The 19,691-nt window shown below is 39.6% G+C and overlaps 1 protein-coding gene across 8 annotated transcripts in view; it reads right to left on the bottom strand.

Moving 5' to 3' along the window:
• The window catches only part of Nrxn3 (neurexin 3), a 1,433,525-nt gene that overhangs the window by 891,884 nt on the left and 521,950 nt on the right, over nucleotides 1-19,691 (bottom strand). For all 8 annotated transcript variants that reach the window (XM_048362219.1, XM_048362221.1, XM_048362224.1 and 5 more), the window contains 2 exons: nucleotides 17,864-18,067; nucleotides 11,753-11,779 (listed from right to left, as the gene is read on the bottom strand). In XM_048362219.1, coding sequence (XP_048218176.1) covers nucleotides 11,753-11,779; nucleotides 17,864-18,067 — 231 coding nt within the window. The remainder of the gene's footprint in view (nucleotides 1-11,752; nucleotides 11,780-17,863; nucleotides 18,068-19,691) is intronic.

Raw genomic sequence — 19,691 nt, 5'->3', positions numbered from 1 at the left:
GTATAACAGGCATAGTATGTTTGTTTAAGTGATTGTATGGTGAGCAAATAGATCACCCCAAACAAAAGCCAAAGCACTTCACCATCTCTGGAAATCATCATTTCATCCTTGGTAAATTTCAGATGACAGCATTACCCTCTTCCGGCACCAGCTTTAAAGCACACAACCAGTGCAGTTATAGAGTTAAGCAGTTCAACAGTCCTGTGGATTGGAGGCATAGTGTCTGGTAGTTGCTGCCTTGAAATTCTTAAGAATTTCACCTTTGAAGCCAGGTGCCAGCGGGGCTCACACCTATGCTCCTAACTACTCAGGAGCCTGGATCATGATTTGAAACCAGCATGGGCAAAAGTTCTAAGAGAATTCATCACCAAAATACTCAGGCTGGAGGTAGTGGAACACCAGCTGAACAAAGCCAGCTGTGCAAGTTTATAAGTAAGTGTGAGGCTCTGGATTCAAACCTTAGTACCAGTTCGCTCTGGATCTGGTAGCAATTTCTCTGTACCCTTCTTATTGGTACCTAGAGTTGTAATGTCTTTTGATAGAGAGAAAAGTGTCTCCACAGAAGTATGGCTCCCAACCAGACACCTTCCCCCTCAGCATTTAAGCAAGTACCAAATCGCACAGAGACTCTCACAGGCCCAAATCTCATGGTGTGAACTGCTCATTGATCATTTGAACTTGTAACAACAGAAATATCCATTCCTGGGGCCCCTGGGGTACTTGCTCTGACCTTTATGGTTTGTCAAACGGAGCTACTTCCTTTGTAAAATACCTGCTAGGAAGGGCTGGAAGAAGCTGAGAGTATCTGAGATAATTTCTGAGGTTTTAATGGACAGGGGTTGTGGCAGCAGTTTTCTTGTATGAAATGAATTCATGACTTTCACCCTGTCCTAAGAAAAGTCACAACAGTGAGGGTGAGAATCTCTTCTACCAAAGCCATAGGGACCAATCATTCAGTTCAGGGACCAAGGACAAAAAAGCTAGCTAGTATATATTGTAGCTTAGAACCTGTGTGATCTTCCCCAATTACTCACTTCTAAGCCTTGGTAACACAAAAGAATCAGCTAAAGATAATATGTGAACATTAAAAGGGGGAAACCTTGGGGCTGGGGATATAGCCTAGTGGCAAGAATGCCTGCCTCGGATACACGAGGCCCTAGGTTCGATTCCCCAGCACCACATATACAGAAAACGGCCAGAAGCGGCGCTGTGGCTCAAGTGGCAGAGTGCTAGCCTTGAGCGGGAAGAAGCCAGGGACAGTGCTCAGGCCCTGAGTCCAAGGCCCAGGACTGGCCAAAAAAAAAAAAAAAAAAAAAAAGGGGGATACCTGAGTTCCAATCCAATTTTATTAACTACCATAAGTAGTAACCCATATTTCATTGTAAATTTTACCAGCATCTGTGTTCACCAAGGGGGAAAAAAATAGAAAAGGCCCCATGAAAAAAATAAGAAAGAAAAAAGGGAAAGAATGAGTAGTATCTTCATTTTGTGTTTAATTTTTAGGTTAGCCATGATTTCTCAACCACTTATATTTTTGTACCAGGTATGTAGGACAATGGGTAAAATAAGCCATGGATCAGTACCTAAGCACAGGAAGTCATTTATTAGTGATGCATTATCTAGGCTTTTTTTCCATTTCTGAGCATCAGAGTACATGTTTAAAATTTTTCTTGTTCTTACCAGCTAACCAATTGAACATTCCAACTATTCTACTGAAACATAAGTAGGTTTTTCTGTCTATTTGTTTGGCAGTACTGAGGATGGAATTTAGGCTTTCCTGCTTACCAGGCAAGAGCTCTGTCACTGAAGCCATATCCCCAACCTACACATTCCAACTGTTGACCCATAAACCTACGTCATGGGTTTAATTATCACTTTACTCTCATAAACTCATGGTCAGCCCTATCTAGCCAGGTATGAGTAGGCCAATGGCTTCATTCTATTTTCTTTATTCGTCTTTGGGTTCTTTTTTACCTCTACATGAAGGGAAAATTATAAGATTTTTTTTTTTACTATCACAGGAAAACTACTCATAGGAAATAAGTATGCCTTTCTCCCTCCAGCTTTTTTCTAATTTTATTGCTTTTTATCATCTCTGGAACAGAGGAGTAGCCCTCTGTTTATTGCTTTAGAGTTTATCCTGCCCATAGTTCTGGCTAACACCAATTTCATTTCTGTCATCTCATAGAGTTCAGAACTAAATTTCCTTCCCTTCCTCTTGTTGCTCATTCTGCGTCCAAGATTTTAGGTCATAATACCCTTTCCAAATTAGTTCATTAGTCTTTTGCCTTCCTTCCTTCCTTCCTTCCTTCCTTCCTTCCTTCCTTCCTTCCTTCCTTCCTTCCTTCCTTCCTTCCTTTCTTTCTTCCCTTCCTTCTTCCTTGCTTTCCTGCCTTCTTTCCTTCTTTCCTTTCCTGCCTACCTCATCCTCTTCCTCCTTTTTCTTTTTTCCACTAATTCTGAGAATTAAATGTCTTCTGTCATTATTAAAGACAGCTTGATTTGGCAACACAACAGTGGTCACTTAAGAATAAAAAAAAGGGGCTAGGAATATGGCCTAGTGGCAAGAGAGCTCGCCTTGTGTACATGAAGCCCTGGGTTCGATTCTCCAGCACCACATATATAGAAAACGGCCAGAAGTGGCGCTGTGGCTCAAATGGCAGAGTGCTAGCCTTGAGCAAAAAGGAAGCCAGGGACAGTGTTCAGGCCCTGAGTCCAAGGCCCAGGACTGGCAAAAAAAAAAAAAAAAAAGAATAAAAAAAAGCCTAAAGGTATGAAGACATATGCCTTCCATTAACTACCTTGCAACCTGGCGGTATGCACTCAGCTGCCCTGAGCCTTAGTTCCCACTTTGCAATATGTTGATATTTAAAGTGTGCCCAAGAGACCAATGGGCTCATAAGCTCAAGACTTTGTTGTAGAAGACATCAGAGGACAGGATCTCTACCATGGTTTACCTCTCTTAATAGTTTTCTCAGTGTGATTGCACCCATTCAAGGGGATGGACCATTGGATTTTTAACTTAGTTCCATGCCTCTACCGTCTCATTTCCCATTTCTCAACAGATGTTTGCAGTAGCTAGTAAAAGAAATGCTACTAACAGGGTAGTAAGGTTTGGGGGTAACTATAATGACTTCTATGTAGATATTAGATAATCAGATGTCCCCTGAAACAGCCTCATTTTGAAAAAGGAAACGCTCACATTTTCCAAGGATTTATTTCATTAACTTCTAAGAAAAATGGACCTCTCTGCCTAACTTCTAGTATACTGAGAGAGAAAAAGCTATTAGATTCTAACCACTTAGACAATAGACCAGCCACAAAACAAATTATTTTGGAAATAATATCGTGTGGCCTGTAAATTTGCTTCCCATAATTGATTCTAAAACTGAAACAGTTTTTGCCAAGATGTTCTGAATCTTAGACAAGCTTCTGCTTTGTGGCTGATTGTTCTAAGAACTCTAGCATTCAAATTATAATCTGTAAAATGTGAGTTAAACCAGTTATGTTGCTTATGTGTTTTTATACATAATTGTATCTAATGTAAAGCAAAGTATATGCCTTCACTAAAAATAATCTATTTCATTACCAACTAGGAATAGAGGATGTGAGTGGATGATATTAGCATCCTACATGGCATTAATAAAGTGACTTAAGTCCTTAACAAGATAAATCCAGAAGTAACTCTTTGGTTGAAAGTAACAGTGCAAAAATTACTCTGATTGGGAGAAACAATCCAGAAATGGTTTAGAACCTCTATTGCAGGACCGCAAAGGGAAGAATTTGGGGGAAAGAACCCAGAAGTACCTAATTGGTTACTACTCTGCAGTCCTCTTATTTAGTCTGTTTCACTTGAAAGTTTCTAGAGATGTAATTATAAATGTGTTGGCTGTTTGTATTAGGTTGAACTGGCTTTGTGATGTTCCCCCCACCCCCAAGGGGGGTGGGGATTGGAAGGGATTGGGGGGAGGAATGACATGGATGAAGAAGCATTGTACTTATAAACTGATTTGTTGAATAAACCCATTTGTTCAGCTAAAGATAATCAAGATATAATTTTTTAAAAATACAGGCATTTACAAGGAATAGCTCAAGTTTAGTCTTGCTTAAGTTTGCAAGACTGAGGTCAGCTATGAGGCCTTTGGCTTTGTCTGTTCAGGGACCCTCAGGCCCAGTTTCCATTTAAATTTACTTTAGTAATGTTCATCTTTAAAATTGGATCTTACAGCGATACATAATGAATTTGTCTCTTTAAAAATCCTGCTATGGCAGAAGGCACTGGTTGCCCTCACCTGTAATCCTAGCTACTCAGGCAGCTGAGATCTGTGGATCATGGTTCAAAGCCAGCCCAGGAAAGAAAGTTCATGAGACTCTTATCTTCAATTAAGCACCAAAAAAGCCAGAAGTGTGGCTGTGGCTCATGTGATAGAGTGCTAACCTTGAGCAAAGAAAGCTCAGAGAAAATGCCCAAGCCCTCAGTTTAAGGGCCATGACTGGTATACACAAAACAAAATTCCTATTATGGCAATTAGATAAATAAAATGCATCAGAAACAGTTTTTGGTCAAAATTACAGGTGCTCATTATGATCAGAATAAACCTGGTCACTTCCAAAGCCACAAATAATGGAATGAGTAAAGGATTCAAGTGGACAGTGTTTTTCTTAGTCAAAAATCTATATCCTGGCTGTGAAATTTCTGATTCATTTCTGTTTTGCTGTAGTTTATATAAAATCATGATAGAAGATATGAAAGCTGCAAATACCATGGCATTGTCTAATAAAATCTCTGTTTTGAAGAGAATGTTTCCATTAAGCTTTTATTAGAATGATTTCAAGTTTCCAAAAACAAATACCTAAGAACTCATGAAGTTCAATACTTTCATGACTTCCTGGGTAACATCCAGTATTGGCTTAAAATAATGCTCTGAATGGGAGAGGGGGGGGGGGATGGTGACATGATCTAATGCTGGTATAATAAGAAGTGTTACTAGTAATCATTATTGCTGAATGCAATGTACTCTGGTGGCTATTAAAGAAAATTTATTGTCAGGGTAGCTAACTGGAGAAAGTAGGAGTACTGGTTTCCTTAGCATCTATTCAGATACTGGCCAAGTTTGGTTTTAAGAATTTCTGGCTATTCATTCTCACACACAAACAGTTGTCCAAAGAGCATGTTTTCAGAAAAGACACTGTGATGGTATTCATCACCACACCTGTAGAGTGTACTGTGCAGTGCATTCAGTTCTCCCAATGTACAACAGGAAAACCTAATAGTTGAGGAGGTAACTTGTCAAAGATAAATACGTGGTTCATTAGTTGTAAAGACAAGGGTTAAACAAAGGCTATTGAGCTCCAGATTCTTTTTTCTTCTTTCCAGTTATATTAAAAGTCCTCTCTTCTGAGATTCCAACACAGAACAGTATTAATGTAGGAGCAAACTCATACATAATTGTTATGACATAATGCCACTTTCATATAATATTCCTATTAACATAGAAGTTCTTTGATCCCAGATGTCTAGTAAAATAGTATTGATGTAAGTGGTCACTGAAATTTCAAATGACAGTGGTTCCTAAAGTAGCTTAAGGGAAGGGAAATATTGAAACAGATCTGCGTGTGATTGACATGCTATCATTAGAATATCTGTTCATATTTGAAAGAGCTATTTTGAGAAAATGATGATACAATGTGTGTTGTAAGGATAAGGAAAAAGAAATTCATTCTACTGGTAAAAATGAGAATTGGTACAATTTCTTTGAGTACAGTTTGGCAATACCTATGAATATTTATAGTGTATTTATCTTTTGACTTAATAATTCCATTTTTAGAGAATTATTCAAAACACATTCTTCAACATGTACACAAACACTAATAAACAAAAATATAGCGTGTTACTTTTTTATAATAGTAAAAAGGTAAAATAAATCCAAAGGTTCCAATTTAATAAAAGTATACCCCCCAAAATACAATATCGTGATCCTTAAAAACAATCGATGGAATATTATGTGATCCTTAAAGGTAAAGAATACCTTCATATTCTTACACAAGACAGTTCCTAAACATTTGTGGGAAAAAAGATATAGAAGAATATACTAAATAATATTTTCCTAAGATATTAGGGAATATCTTAGGAATAAAATAGATATAGAAAAATATGCTGTTAGTATGAAGAAAGAAGAGGAGGTTATAATGATATCTCATAGGCTTATAGATCATCTTTGATAGAATATGCAAGAAAAAGATCATTTGTAACTTCCTTTGAGAAAGGATTTTGACAGATAAGATCAAGAGCAAAAGGAAGGATTTTTGCTGCTTTTCCTATGGTACCATGGCTTGAAATCAAGACTTATGGCCTCTTGTTTGGTGAGTTGTTTTTTTGTTTTTTTTTTTTGTGGTTGGGACTCTACCACTTGAGAAATAACTTCATCCTGGCCTTTTGTTGATTAATTTGGAATGGAATTTCTCGGACTTTTTCTGACCAAGCAGTCTCCAAACAATGATCTTCCATGTTTCAGACTCCTGAGTAGCAGGAGCCACCAGTATCCAGTTTAAAAGATAATTGGCTTAACTGTCTGTCACTTAGGTATTGAACACTGAATTCTATGCTAGAATATGGGCTTATTTTTTTTTGGGGGGGTGGGTACCAGAGCTTGAACCCAGAGGCCTCACACTCATTGGGTTTGCCTGCTCACAGCTAATGTTCTACAACTTCAGCCATGCCTCCAGTCTACATATACATTTTTTAGCTTTTTAAAAATAATGTAATTAGTGTTTATGAAGAATAAATTACATAATTCATTATCTTCTAAAAATCAGGTGTTAAGGAAATATGAAATATAGTCATTTAGTACGGAAACAGATATTTTCAGATGTGATGATGCTATCTTGACAAAGAACTCTACTTCATTTTCTATGTCTACTAAAACTCTAACAGAACAAGTGGCCAACAGCAACTCAACTCTAGATGTGGAGACCAAAGACAATGCCATAATTTCCTTCCAGAAAGACAGTTTGTGAAGAATCGTTGATCCTTGTTACTTTGTGGCAAGTATTTCCAAATTAGAGGGATGAGCTAAACCCTGCAGTTCTGGGAGTCTCTGATAAACCACAACTAATGATAAGATTACATATTCTAATACTAGAGAGATGAGAGGGGGGTGTGGGGAGGGAGAGAGAGAGAGAAAGAGAGACAGAATAACAAAAATCTGGTTTAAAAAACCCCTCTACCTCCCCAAACTACTCCTAAATTATACAAGAGCCACTTACATATATTGATTCAGCTCAAACACAGGACATGGAGTTGTCTTAGAAACCAAAGAAAGAGAAACTAAGGAAAGACAGGATGCAAGTAGATTTGTAAGAGGAGAAACCTTGACTGCATACAAATAGCTTTCGGAGATACCCTTGCACTACAAATTATACAGAAAGCTGACAAGATCACTACAGCCTTTCTCTGACACAAACAGCTCCACCATGATACTTGAGCATCTTAATGCCCATTTATCTTTGTAAGGCACTTTACTCTCTTCTCACCTATATGTAAAAAGAAATTGTAATACTCATTACAGAAAAATTAAGACTAATTTCAAAATCAAAGTAATTAATGAGAAAGGTAGGAAGGATAAAGCCCACACAAAAGCTCACCATCCCCTCCCCTGTATTAATACACATATATGCACATACATACATATATGTGTATATACATACATGTACATGTGCTAAAAATTCTTTTCAGGAAGATTAAGAATATCATCATAACATATATCTGCTAGTCTTGGAGAGCAGGAGAAGACTGAAAAAATAATATTTGTTAATGTATATTTGGTACATTTATTCACACTACTGTCCTATTTAATAAGAGCCCATTGCTTACATTCACATGTCAAATGGCTTCACACATGTAGGGCTGGGACAGAGTCACACTCACATGAGGTAAAACACAAGAAACTATTTCCCATCCTTGCATTTCCGCAAGCACTCATGACCACACCAAAGAAAAGACCATACCTGTTTTAGACAGCATGCCTCTGGTTCCTGCCAGGCTTGTGGCCACTGGAACTATCAGAACAGGCCATTTCCTCCCAATAGTCTCCAGAAAGCGGCCCCATGATTCTAACAGGTTCCAGGTCAACCTGGAGTCCAATCACCACCATGACTGCCAACTCTATGCTCCTTTGTGTTTGGAAATCAAGCTCTAAGCTGAAACTGCCTTGATTAAGAACCTTTATCTACATTCTTGCCAGATGGATGAAATTCAGCAATAGCCTCAATTCAATCAAATACCACTCTGAGAGGGCCTGGGGACAGAATCTAAGGAGAAGTGATGGGGTGGCCATCTTGCAGGACTTAGAAAGCAGAGCAGTATGATTTGGAGTAAGGGATGACAAATAGATCGTAGCTATCATGGAGGAAGGCAAGGTGGAAAGAAAGGTTACTAGGCAGATAACTGATGGAAAACTGTTGCTGACTCTTCATGGGAGCTCAGAGTGGTCCACTAACTGGAAGGCAGCCAGCAAAGGTCCAAGGAAGCTGGCAAGAAGAAAATTGCTTTCACTCCATCCAGGTTGCTAGTATATTCTTTCCCCTGGAAGGTCAATCTCTTTCCCTTTTGTTTTTCCCTCCATTAAAGAGCATCACATAATCCCTTGGAAATAGCCATTTCCCAGAACATTGTTTTGCTACCAATGAACAGGAAGAAAACTATAGGTTGTATCATCCAGTGTCCCTTCAAGGGGGAAAAACACACTGAAAATCTGTTTTAAAACTTGAGCAATGACATTCTCTGACTTCTATTGAAATGACAGCAGGGGACGAGGCCCAGGAGCCAGAAGAAAGCCCTCCTCTCTTTCAACCCATGCTGCAAATCAATCTCATTTCTTATATGCCCATAGTAAGAGCATGGGTCCCTATTTATACTTCAGATTCAATCACAGGCCAAGGTACAAGTTCTTACACAGTGTCAATGGAGAGAGAAATTTCAATGCTTTATTGACTTGTACCTGCTTTGTCTCCTAATTTAGTTGCACAATCTCAGGTTTTTTTTCTCCACCCATATGGCAATATGCCAGAAATGGGAGAGAGAAATAGTTAAAACAAAGTTTTTGAGTTATTACTTTTTCTTAAACATCCATGCTTATATGCATTTGCTTCTCATAACTTATGACTTCGGTGTGGCTTCAATTTCAATTTTTACTACAATTCAACAATTAAAAGTGATTTCAGCCAACACTATCACATTTAGTTTGGGACTCTACTAAACCCTAGATACATGTTTGCATTCTTTCTACTAAAAAGCCTAGTTTAAAGGACTTTTTGATTTTCTCCCCCTAGATATCCATTGCTTAAGCAGTGGACACTACATTGTGTCCCAGATGCATGCCACAAAATTATATTTCCTAGCATGTCAGGTGTTTACCCTAAGAGACTTTGAAAGATAATTTACAAAATCAAACTAGACTCTACCTACTTGTTGAACTCAGATCAGTTATACACTCTATCCTGTGATCAAGGTTGAAATCATCCCTCTACTGACATGCTTTCATCTCCACACTGCTTCAGATAGCTCTGTGTAGGAAATATTTCACCATGTTTCAAAGGCCTGCTGTTGTCTATGTCACTGCCTTCCTGGGGGAGATGATCCTAGAATTTGTCTCAGCATCACTTTCCCTCATTGATTAAATGGAAAAGGACTCCATTGGAAAGTAGAGCAGCCACAGCAAGTCCTGATAACCTCATCACATCAGCCTTGTGTTTCTCTGCTCTCCAAATATGATCCTGGAGCCAGCAGATACTGAAGACAAAGCACTTCACCCTCATACCCAGTTTCCATCATTCCCTACTGAAAACCAGTATAAAAAGAGAAGGAAAGGCTTCCCAAAGAATTCCTATTCTCTTATTTTAGTGGATCCAGACACAAATGACTACATTTTATGCCACTTCATTTACATGAAAAGTCCAGAAAAGATAAACTGATAAGTAATTGCCTCAGGCTAAGAGTAAGGGCAGAGATTTGGTGCAAACAGGTAAAGGGGGCTTTGAGGGGTGATGGCAATGCTCTAAAGCATGATTGTGGTGATTCTTTGGATAACTCCACATGTCTAATTGATTATTGAATTGTAGGGCTATGATGAGCGAATTTTGTGGCAGAAATTAAGCCTCAACAGGCTGCTTTAAAGAAAAAAAAAGCTCAACACATTGGAAAGAAAGAATGTCTTAATTAGGTCTTTAGTGATCTAAATATCATAAGAAATTTCTGGCTAATTCGAAATACTAAAACAGAAAAATGGAACATTACCTAAAATAACATGATGGCCAGACACTCATAAGGTACTCTAGGAAGTAGCTGTTTATAGAGATCTTTAAATTTTCTCATTTTCTGTTAATTTATGTGGAGTGTGTGCCTAAAACACAAGGGCTTTCTAGATTGTCATCTGATACTTTATCACCCACCAAGGAAGTCATTGAAACTATCATCTCTGAGATTGCCTAGGATAGTGTTAAGGAGAACATGAAAGGAGCAATCCGAATATTTTCTCTCCAACTTTGTTTCTACAGAAGACTCTAGTAAGAAAAGAAGTAGAGAATAAGGAGACAAAACATAATTAGGTGCACTGAATATTCAACTCTACTTTTTTTCTTCCACTGTGTAGACTGGAAGACTACATTTCCCATATCCCTTTGCACTTCGAATAGAGTCCTATCAAATAAGTACCAACTAATGTGATGCATGCTCCTTCCAGGCAAAGAGATGAAAGAAATATGCTGTACCAACCACCCAAGCAGCAATAAACAACTCTCAGGTGATGGGGCCCCCTTCCTGTCATAGAAGGATCCTAGATCCTTGAATTAATTACGTCTTTGAAAGGAACTGCCTGGTAGAGCTATTCAGCTAGCATTAGATGTTCATGAACAAGAAAGTAACCTTTCTTTCAGTGACTAAAGTTTGAGGATAGCTTGTTATAACAGCCTGAGTCTAATACAACATGTTCTAGCAACAAAACGTATTTCTCTTCCTTTCATCAAAGTCTTCTCTCATTCCCATATTAGGTGTTTATATCCCTTCTCCTCTTTTTCCTCAAATCTTAGGTAATGTTATTTTCTGGAAAAGAAGAAGATAGCAGCTTTCAGCCTGTATCTCCTTAGGACCTTTCTTCAAGAGCCAGGACCCTGGGATGGGTGAGAATGAAAATGGTAGCCTGTGTTTCCTCCTTCAGCTACATCTTTGGTTAAAATGTTGCATTACTGCCAAGAACAGGGCTTTATCCATCCTTCTAGAAGCCCTCTCTACTGACAAATGCCAGGCAGGAAATGTCAGAGTTGGCAGCCATCTCTGGGTCATGAACTTTACTTTTATCTTCTGCAGCTTTTGGCAGTGGAGAAGTGCATTTTGGTTTTCCCTAAAGCTTTTGGTTCACCTCAGGGGTTATCTCCCAAAGATAACACATAACCATTTCAATTCATTTTCAAGTTATTTTCATAATCCACACGCCCTTTCCTCCTTTTCTGCATGTAGAATAAATGCAAGCAGAGAAGAGAGAACCTGACCCAACTCAAAAACTACACGCCAATCCCACTCAACCCGTGCCTTCATCCCACACTCCAACTTATCAACTCCCCCATTTCCTCCCAACTCCACTGTCAAAAAAATAAAAGAATCCAAATTAAAAACAGCTCATAAAACAGTAAATAAAATAAAGTCAGTTTTTCTCTTTTTTTTTTTAAAGAACAAAATGAAACTTGAGGAAAAACTTACTGGAGTTACAGTTTATCCTGATACAGTCTAGATGGGGAAAAATAAATGAAAGATGAAATTGCATCCTTCAAGGTAACAGCTGCAGACATCCAGAAACAATCAGTCCACCCTTCCGGGGACAGACACACGCAAGAAATGTGGCCATTTTATATATATATATATATATACACAGTATGCACAAGTTTAAGGGTGGGTGTATATGTACAGTATATTATTTAGTTAAGTTGGATACATATATATACACACACACACATATATATACACATATGTATAGAGATATATACTGGAATACATATATATCCACATGGACATCAAGAATGTTGTGTTTTTTTTCTCTTCAAAAAGAAAAAAAATTCTACTCATTTATATAAAATATTTCAAGCCCAGATTGTAAAAATGTTAATTTCATTAATCTTAGAAAATAAGGTAAAAATTCCCCCCACCAAATGCGGGCTAGATTGTATTTCCCCCTACAATTGAATGTTGTTAGAATTATTAGCTTTCAAAGTAGCATTAAAGCGATTTTGGAATTCAGGTAAGATAAATCACCAGTCTGACACAGGGAATCATTTAAGAAAAAAAATCTGTCCTTTCAATTTCCCAGTGCAGTGTTTAACCCTTTCTTTTTCTAAAAATGAATTCCCTCCCACCCTCTCCTCAGGTTGAGGCCCCAAATGTCACAGAAATTTTCGCAGGCAGACCTGCCATCCTCTTAGAGGTAAGGAAAGGGTTAATACCACCTGGTTATTTCCTGTCATAAAATGGCCACTTGCAAACAGCTAACCGCACAAACACCCATCCCAGATTTTAGAGAGGTGGGGTGTGGGGAAGAGTCACTGGATGGGAGGTGGGAGGAATGGTGGGATATTAACACTGTTGATTGGTTTTTCTGATTGCTATGGGTTCAAAGGCTCCTGGATCAACCCACTCACCAATTCCATCTCTGTCTTCTTGCCTGAATGCCCAGACTGAATCAAAATGCCTTTTGCATTCTAGGAGAAGGCAGGACAGGCATGTGTGGAGGAAATCTCAGTTACCTTTGACAACTTGCCTATTTCACTCTGAAAGTCTACATAATGAGAGAAAATTCTTTGGTTTAAATCTTACTTTGTCAAGTGGAAAAGAGAAGGAGGAAAACAGACTTATCCAGTGCTGATAACCAGCCCAGGTGATCTGTGCCAGGAACCAGAGTATCTAATGTTTTATTAGTCTCCATTTCACAGTCAATGGCACACACTGTAATAGTCTTGAGTAGAGTTAGTGGAGATCAATAGCATACTGGGTAGAAATGACTGGAGACCTGTCTCAGTTCATTGTTACTAGTTAAATCAAGAGCTGGTTTACAATAGTGGGAATTCCAGTAGGAATTTATATAAAGTCAAATATTAAAAAGTAGAAGTCAAATGACAGAGAAAAGGAAATAGTGGTGTGGAGGGGGATTACAGTTATATACTCTGAGGTTGTCTCCATTGTTTTGAGAGAACTCAGGGAAGAGAGTGCCACCATTTGAATGCCCCAGGGTGAAGTACTTTAATCAAGCAAATGAAAATAGAAGTCAGGACCACCAGCAGGAGCAGAGGGGAATTATGTGAAATCCAGATAGGAACAATTTATAACACCCAATCATTTGTGAGGAAGGAGGCAGGCAGTTTGTTTATCCCCAGAACATCTCTTGAGAAAAATCTGGGTTTGGTTTCATGCGGTTAGGTTTGTCATGTGTCGTCAACCGCAACAGAAAAGTGGGAGCAAACAGCCCTGGAGCAACTGGTACGACCACCACACAGGGGAGGCCAAGCCCCTGAGGACTGGGGTGGGGGCAGGCAGGGGGGAGCAGGTGGGAGTTTCAGATATTGGCTGCAACTACCATCTCCCAAAGGTGGAGAAACCACACTTCCTGATGTATCAAAGGACGGAGAGGGAAGAGTACTGTGTGCATGCTTAGGAGAAAGGAAAGGAGGAAGAGTGGGCCTAAGGTTACAAACTCAAGGACTTCCCACAGGGGATGATATTCTTCTTTGGTTTCTATGCAGCTGAGGAATTTACTGTTACATAAGAATCTGGTCTAAGGACTGGTGCTTGGTTGGGCTCATCTTTCCAGATCATTCAAAGGATTCCCTAAGATGTGTCTGGTATCTTTAAGACAGTATGATAACTTTGGGCTTTCAAGATGGCAGACAATTTGTTTTTAAATTGAGACATGAAGAAGCATGTTGCTATTTTTACCTGAAGAATAAATAGTTGGAGAAGTCTACTCTCATCTCTTTTCACAAGTTCTGTGAAGAGATAGTGTGTTTGTGAGGATATCTATCTATCTATGTGCACCAGGAAGTTGATGGAGGAAGCCATTTCCTTTGGTTTTTGGTAGAGTTCTCTCTTGAGTATTTACATGACATTTGAGAGATGAGCATGTGTGTGTATTTGTGAGTGGACATATGTTTGCTATTTGTTTTGTTTAATTTAGTTTTCTTTGTTGTCTTCTAGTAAATGCAAGGAAATGATGATTCTCCACAAGTGAGCTTTGAGTTGAGTGTGGTTGTGATGGGTATTTCTAAAAGTTGTATGTTTTCGATAATACATGAACAGCAAACTAGACATAAATATCTGAGAGAATTGAAGGCAACTGGTCAAAATGCCTATACTCTCTCAAAGTCTACCATCAAAGGAGGCCTCCCAGATCTCTGCTGAGAATCCAGAAGGTTTTTCCTGCATCTTCTCACTTTTCTGGTAATGTGGCTCAACTCAAACTGAGCACTATGGAAGAATATGGAAAGTATGAAAGAAGTATGACACCACTGAGCCTCAATGCCATTGCTCCATAGGTTTCCCTGTGGAGGCAACAGGTCATCAATGATGATCTAGCAGTTATGAACATAATTTATAATCTGATTCCACCACCCATATTTTTATACAAGTTTTGAAAAGCCATATAGCTCCATATTTTGTCTCTATAAACATGAGTATAAGTATACTTTCTGGGGCTGGGGATATGGCCTAGTGGCAAAAGTGCTTGCCTCCTACACATGAAGCCCTAGGTTCGGTTCCTCAGCACCACATATATAGAAAACGGCCAGAAGTGGCTCTGTGGTTCAAGTGGCAGAGTGCTAGCCATGAGCAAAAAGAAGCCAGGGACAGTGCTCAGGCCCTGAGTCCAAACCCAGGACTGACCCCCCCCCCCCAAAAAAAATACTTTCTGGATTTTCTCCCAGTTTTATGGAGATTAAAAATAAGGTCTTTTAAATCCTTAACAAAATGCTGTTGCTATCTCTATTAGTACTCAAAGAGCAAAATATGGTTGCTCAAGAGCCAACCTCACAACTTTTGGAGAATATGTTATGATGTAGGGTTATTTCTCTCTCTTGTTATTACCAAACACAGCTATTTTCAGAAAATAAAGCCTTTGGAAAACCCTAGTTTCTTTGACATTTAGATATATTTTTAACAGATGAATATATCTACTATGCTTTTCTATGAGGAGTGTGTATGTATGAGTAACTTGAAACACATTAGAGTATTATCTCTGTATATATATGTATATATATATACATGACACAACTTAAATGCAGTAATAAACTTGGCACCATGGTGCATACATGCAGCTTCAGTAATATGGAGGTGTAGGCTGTAAGTGTGAGGCCAGCCTGGACCACATGATGAATTCCAGACCTGCCTGGACTGCATAGTGAGGTTGTGTTTGAACAAAACAACAGAAATAAGCAGTAAGTGAAAAAAGTTAAAGGGGAAAAAGAGCACATGAACTCAAACCTTGCTTGAAGAATGAAAGTTCTTATAAAAGGAATGTATTTTGGGTGGGGGGATGGGAGAATCTTTGGACAAAATATGTAGGTGAAAAGGTACATGTATCCAATACAAGTTCAGAGTATGTGTATAGGCTGTGTGTGTGTGTGCGCGCACACATATGTCTGTGACAGAGAAAGAGCGAGCGAGACAGACTAAGAGGGAGGGAGCGAGACAGACATTTCTTTGTTGCTCATCTTATTTTATCCCTCCCTCTGCTCTAGTTATTCTAGTATGATGTGAGACCTGTAACAGTTAACTTTCTAACTTTGACCAAGCAAAGACTAATAAGGAAAAAAGACTAAATTGTCTGTTGAAAAGACACAGTGTGGGCTCTCCCAGGCACCCATGAGCTGAATCTTCTTCATACATACATCTCTCTCTTCCTTGGAGATAGATAAGACAAAGATTGTCTTTGCTCTAGTTTCTTCTGTGAGCTAAGAAGGGGTTTGTAATTTGCCTTCTGCTTTGGTTTTCTGCTTTGGGGTTTGGATTTTTGTCCCTTCTGCTGTTTCTTTGGAGAAGTCGGCAATGGGCTGCTCCTTGCTGGTTTTAGGTAGTGGGTCACTTGGTTTGCTTGAGGTAGGAAGGATGGTGTGGGGCGGGGAGAGGGGGGGGATAGGGGTCTGCCAATCCCTGTCGGCTGCTCAGTACTCTCTGTTCTCAAGGCTGTTTGCTATGCGGGCCGCAGGCTTTGGGCCTTTGAAGGGTTGAATACCATCTTTTGATTTACCATGGCTGATGGTGGGAGGAAACTCAAGAACATACACACACAAGAAGATCCAGCCAAAGAGAAAAACAAAACCTAAAATAACCAAACACACACATGTACACATAACACAAACAAGAGAAACCCAAGGGACACACTGACAAGAGAAATCAAATGAGGTTGGACAATAAACGGAAAGTGTTGGAAAGCTGCAAACTGGAAGAAAAAAAGACATAACTAAACAAGCCACTGCTCAAAACAGTCCTCTGTAGACCAAGGATTTTAGAATGACAGTGTAGATATTTGAAATGTAGGACCAGTTTACCTGACAGCAGATAAGACTGGTATAGATTCACAAGCTCAGCTTCCTACGGTGTCATCTAAGGACTTATGTGTTCCAGAATATGGTACATTTCTCCATCATGTCACCTCCAGGCTTCTAACAAGCCATCCCATTCTTTATAAGGGAGTTCTGTATCCAAACATGTTCTGCATACCCAGGTAAATCTATTGGCTTGGAAAGTTTGAACTAAGCAATGTCATGAAACTTGTCAGCACCAGGCTTTCCTTTGAGTGGGAAGAGCAGAAACTGAGATGCTTTGCTTGCCTACTTGTTTGTCTACAAAAAGCCCAGAAGTCCCACACTCTCGATAGATTGACTCAAATCCAGGAAAGAGAGTCAAGAATAGAAAAGAAGGTGAGGTCATAAAGACAGAATTTCAAATGAATCCATTATAGGAAAGAACAGATATTGTCCCAAATAAAGCTATACATTAAAAGTTATAATAATTTGTTTATCCCAAACCAATTGTTGAGTAATAGTATAAAACATTCTTTTCCCCCTTTTTTTTGGGGGGGGGGGCTGTGGAGAGGTAAATAAGAATGTCAAAAAGGAAATTAAGAATACGAGCCAGGTGGGACATTCTCCTTTCACATGCCAGAGATGCTAAACGTAGTCAATTACTTTTCCAGTCAGACAATGGGAATCATCTACCATGTTGGCTCCCAGGGAAAAAAATCCCAAAATGTCAGTGATACCAGGGTCAAAGAAAACTCGCCTCTGAATGGTCTTGGAGGATCCAGGACAGTGTCCCGTGCTGCCTGCATAGCTTAGCACTCTGACATCCCATCCTCTTGTTTTGCCTCAACTCCCAGCTCTACCCCCATCCTCAGCTTGACTGTTTTGAGTGGTGGCCAAGGAGTTGGACTTGATGGAAGTATGACTGATCAAAAGATGGACCAAAGTAGCGTGTTTTACACAAAGCTAAACGATTCCAAAAAACCAAGAAAGGAAACTTAGAAAACAAATATTCCATTTAGGAAAACAACCAAAACCAAAACCAAACCAAACCAAAACAACAACAACAACCAAAAAAAAAAAAAAAAAAAAGAACAACCACTGTCAGAAACCAGGAATTGACATCAAAACCTCATGCAGAAACAAGGAGGTTATTTGTTGTTGGGTTTTTTTTATCCTTGGTCGATTAAACAAGAGGTGAGCAGTTTAACTTTCAAGAAAACAAAGAATTCAGTCAAACCAATAAAAATCAGAAAGGGAAGGGAAGACAAGCCCAAACAGAGTGGGGCAGGGGGCCTTCATACGATACCTAGGTTAACCATGAGCTTGACACGCCCCCCATCCAGCTCCAGGCGCAGGGTGTCAGCCGAGTCTCTGGAAGTTGTAGCCACCAGCAGTCCGTAAGCTCGCTGGGACATGAAGCGGAAGGACACGTCCTCTGCCTCGGTGTGCATCACCATGGGCATAATGATCTTCATATACATGCTGCCGTCATAGCTCAGGATGGACGCCTCTGCCAAAGAAGGATGGAGGGTAGTGTTAGGATGAAGGCTGTCATTGTGACAAATGCTGCATTGCTAACAGGAATGGGGGTGGAGAAGCTGGCGGTCACCAAGTTTCTAGTCATTATTTCTGGAGGGAACTGAAATAAATAATGGCATGAAGGCATCTTGCAAAAGTAAAAAGCACACCCACAGATTACTAGTTATTATGATTTGATATGCCATGGATAGAACACCTGTACAAGAAAAAGCAAGTATCAGAATCCCTGTATTTTCATAAGCATCATAAGCACCCAACATTTGGCTAGAAACCTCCTAGACCAGGGAACAACAGCAAGCTTGTACTTGTCACATCCTGCCTGGCCAGGCATGGAGAGAGGAGCTCTACTCACTCATAAAAGATTGACAGATTCAACTGGAACTTCTCTTTTTAAAAAAAAGTGGGGGAGGGGCAGGGTGCTGGTGGCTCATACTTGTAATCTTAGGAGGCTGAGATTTGAGGATCATGGTTTCAAGCCAGCCCAAGCAGGAAAGTCTGTGAGACTCTTACCTCCACTAAACTACAGAAAAGCAAGCCAGAAGTGGATCTGTGGCAGAAGTAGTAGACCACTAGCCTTGAGCACACAAAAGTTCAGGGACAGAGCCCAGGCTCAAAGACCAGAAAAAAATGGGGGTGGAGTAGGGAAGAAACCCACTCTATGTTATCTCAGTGCTGTAAAGGAGATTTTCTTCTACTCACAATCAAGAAAACTAGATGGGTTAGAGATGAAAGATGATGATATCCCCAAATGGCAAAACAGAGATTTTGACCCAATACCAAGTCCACGGACTTTTTATAACACATGGATACTCAAGATGTTAGTTGGTTCAGTCATTCATCAGCAAATACCTTCAGAGAACACAGGCAACCAGACTCTCACAGGGCTTAATATCTGACACTGATGAGGTTTTTTAGTAAATAAGGTCTGTTGTCAAATAGTTGCTACTTATGTGGGAAGAGCCAGAACACATACAAATAACTGTTCTGCAGTATTTTAAAAAGTGGTCAAGGGGCTGGGAAGCTGGCTTAATGATAGAGTGCTTGCCTAGCATACATGAAGCCCTGGGTTTGATTCCCCAGCACCACATATATAGAAAAAGCCAGAAGTGGTGCTGTGGCTCAAGAGGTAGAGTGCTAGCCTAGAGCAAAAAGAAGCCAGGGACAGTGCTTCAGCTCTGAGTCCAAGCCCCAGGACTGGCAAAAAAAAATACAGAGAGAGATATAAATACCTCAGTTATATTAGGAGGAGAGAGACTGTGGGGTGTGGGTGAGTAAAACTGTTGTCAAGAGAGCTATACCTGCAACATACCATGTTCCTAAGGATCTAAACACATCATTTGCTCTATTATAGAATATGCTGTTCCTATCTGTGTGTGTATGTGTGCATGCATATAGACACATGCCATTATTTAAACTCATGCATTAGCAACACATATTATGATGTCTTTTATACATTCCTAAATTAATGTCTGTTCTTGTTCCTCTATGTGTACTGCCTGAACATATGGATAAGGGAATGTACCTTTTTTTTGGCCAGTTCTGGGCCTTAAACTCTGGACCTGGGAGCTGTGTTCCCAAGCTCCCTTTGCTCAAGG

The sequence above is a fragment of the Perognathus longimembris genome, chromosome 14, assembly GCF_023159225.1.
Source record: "Perognathus longimembris pacificus isolate PPM17 chromosome 14, ASM2315922v1, whole genome shotgun sequence".
Lineage (NCBI taxonomy): Eukaryota > Metazoa > Chordata > Mammalia > Rodentia > Heteromyidae > Perognathus > Perognathus longimembris.
This window is presented reverse-complemented; position numbering and strand designations above follow the sequence as displayed.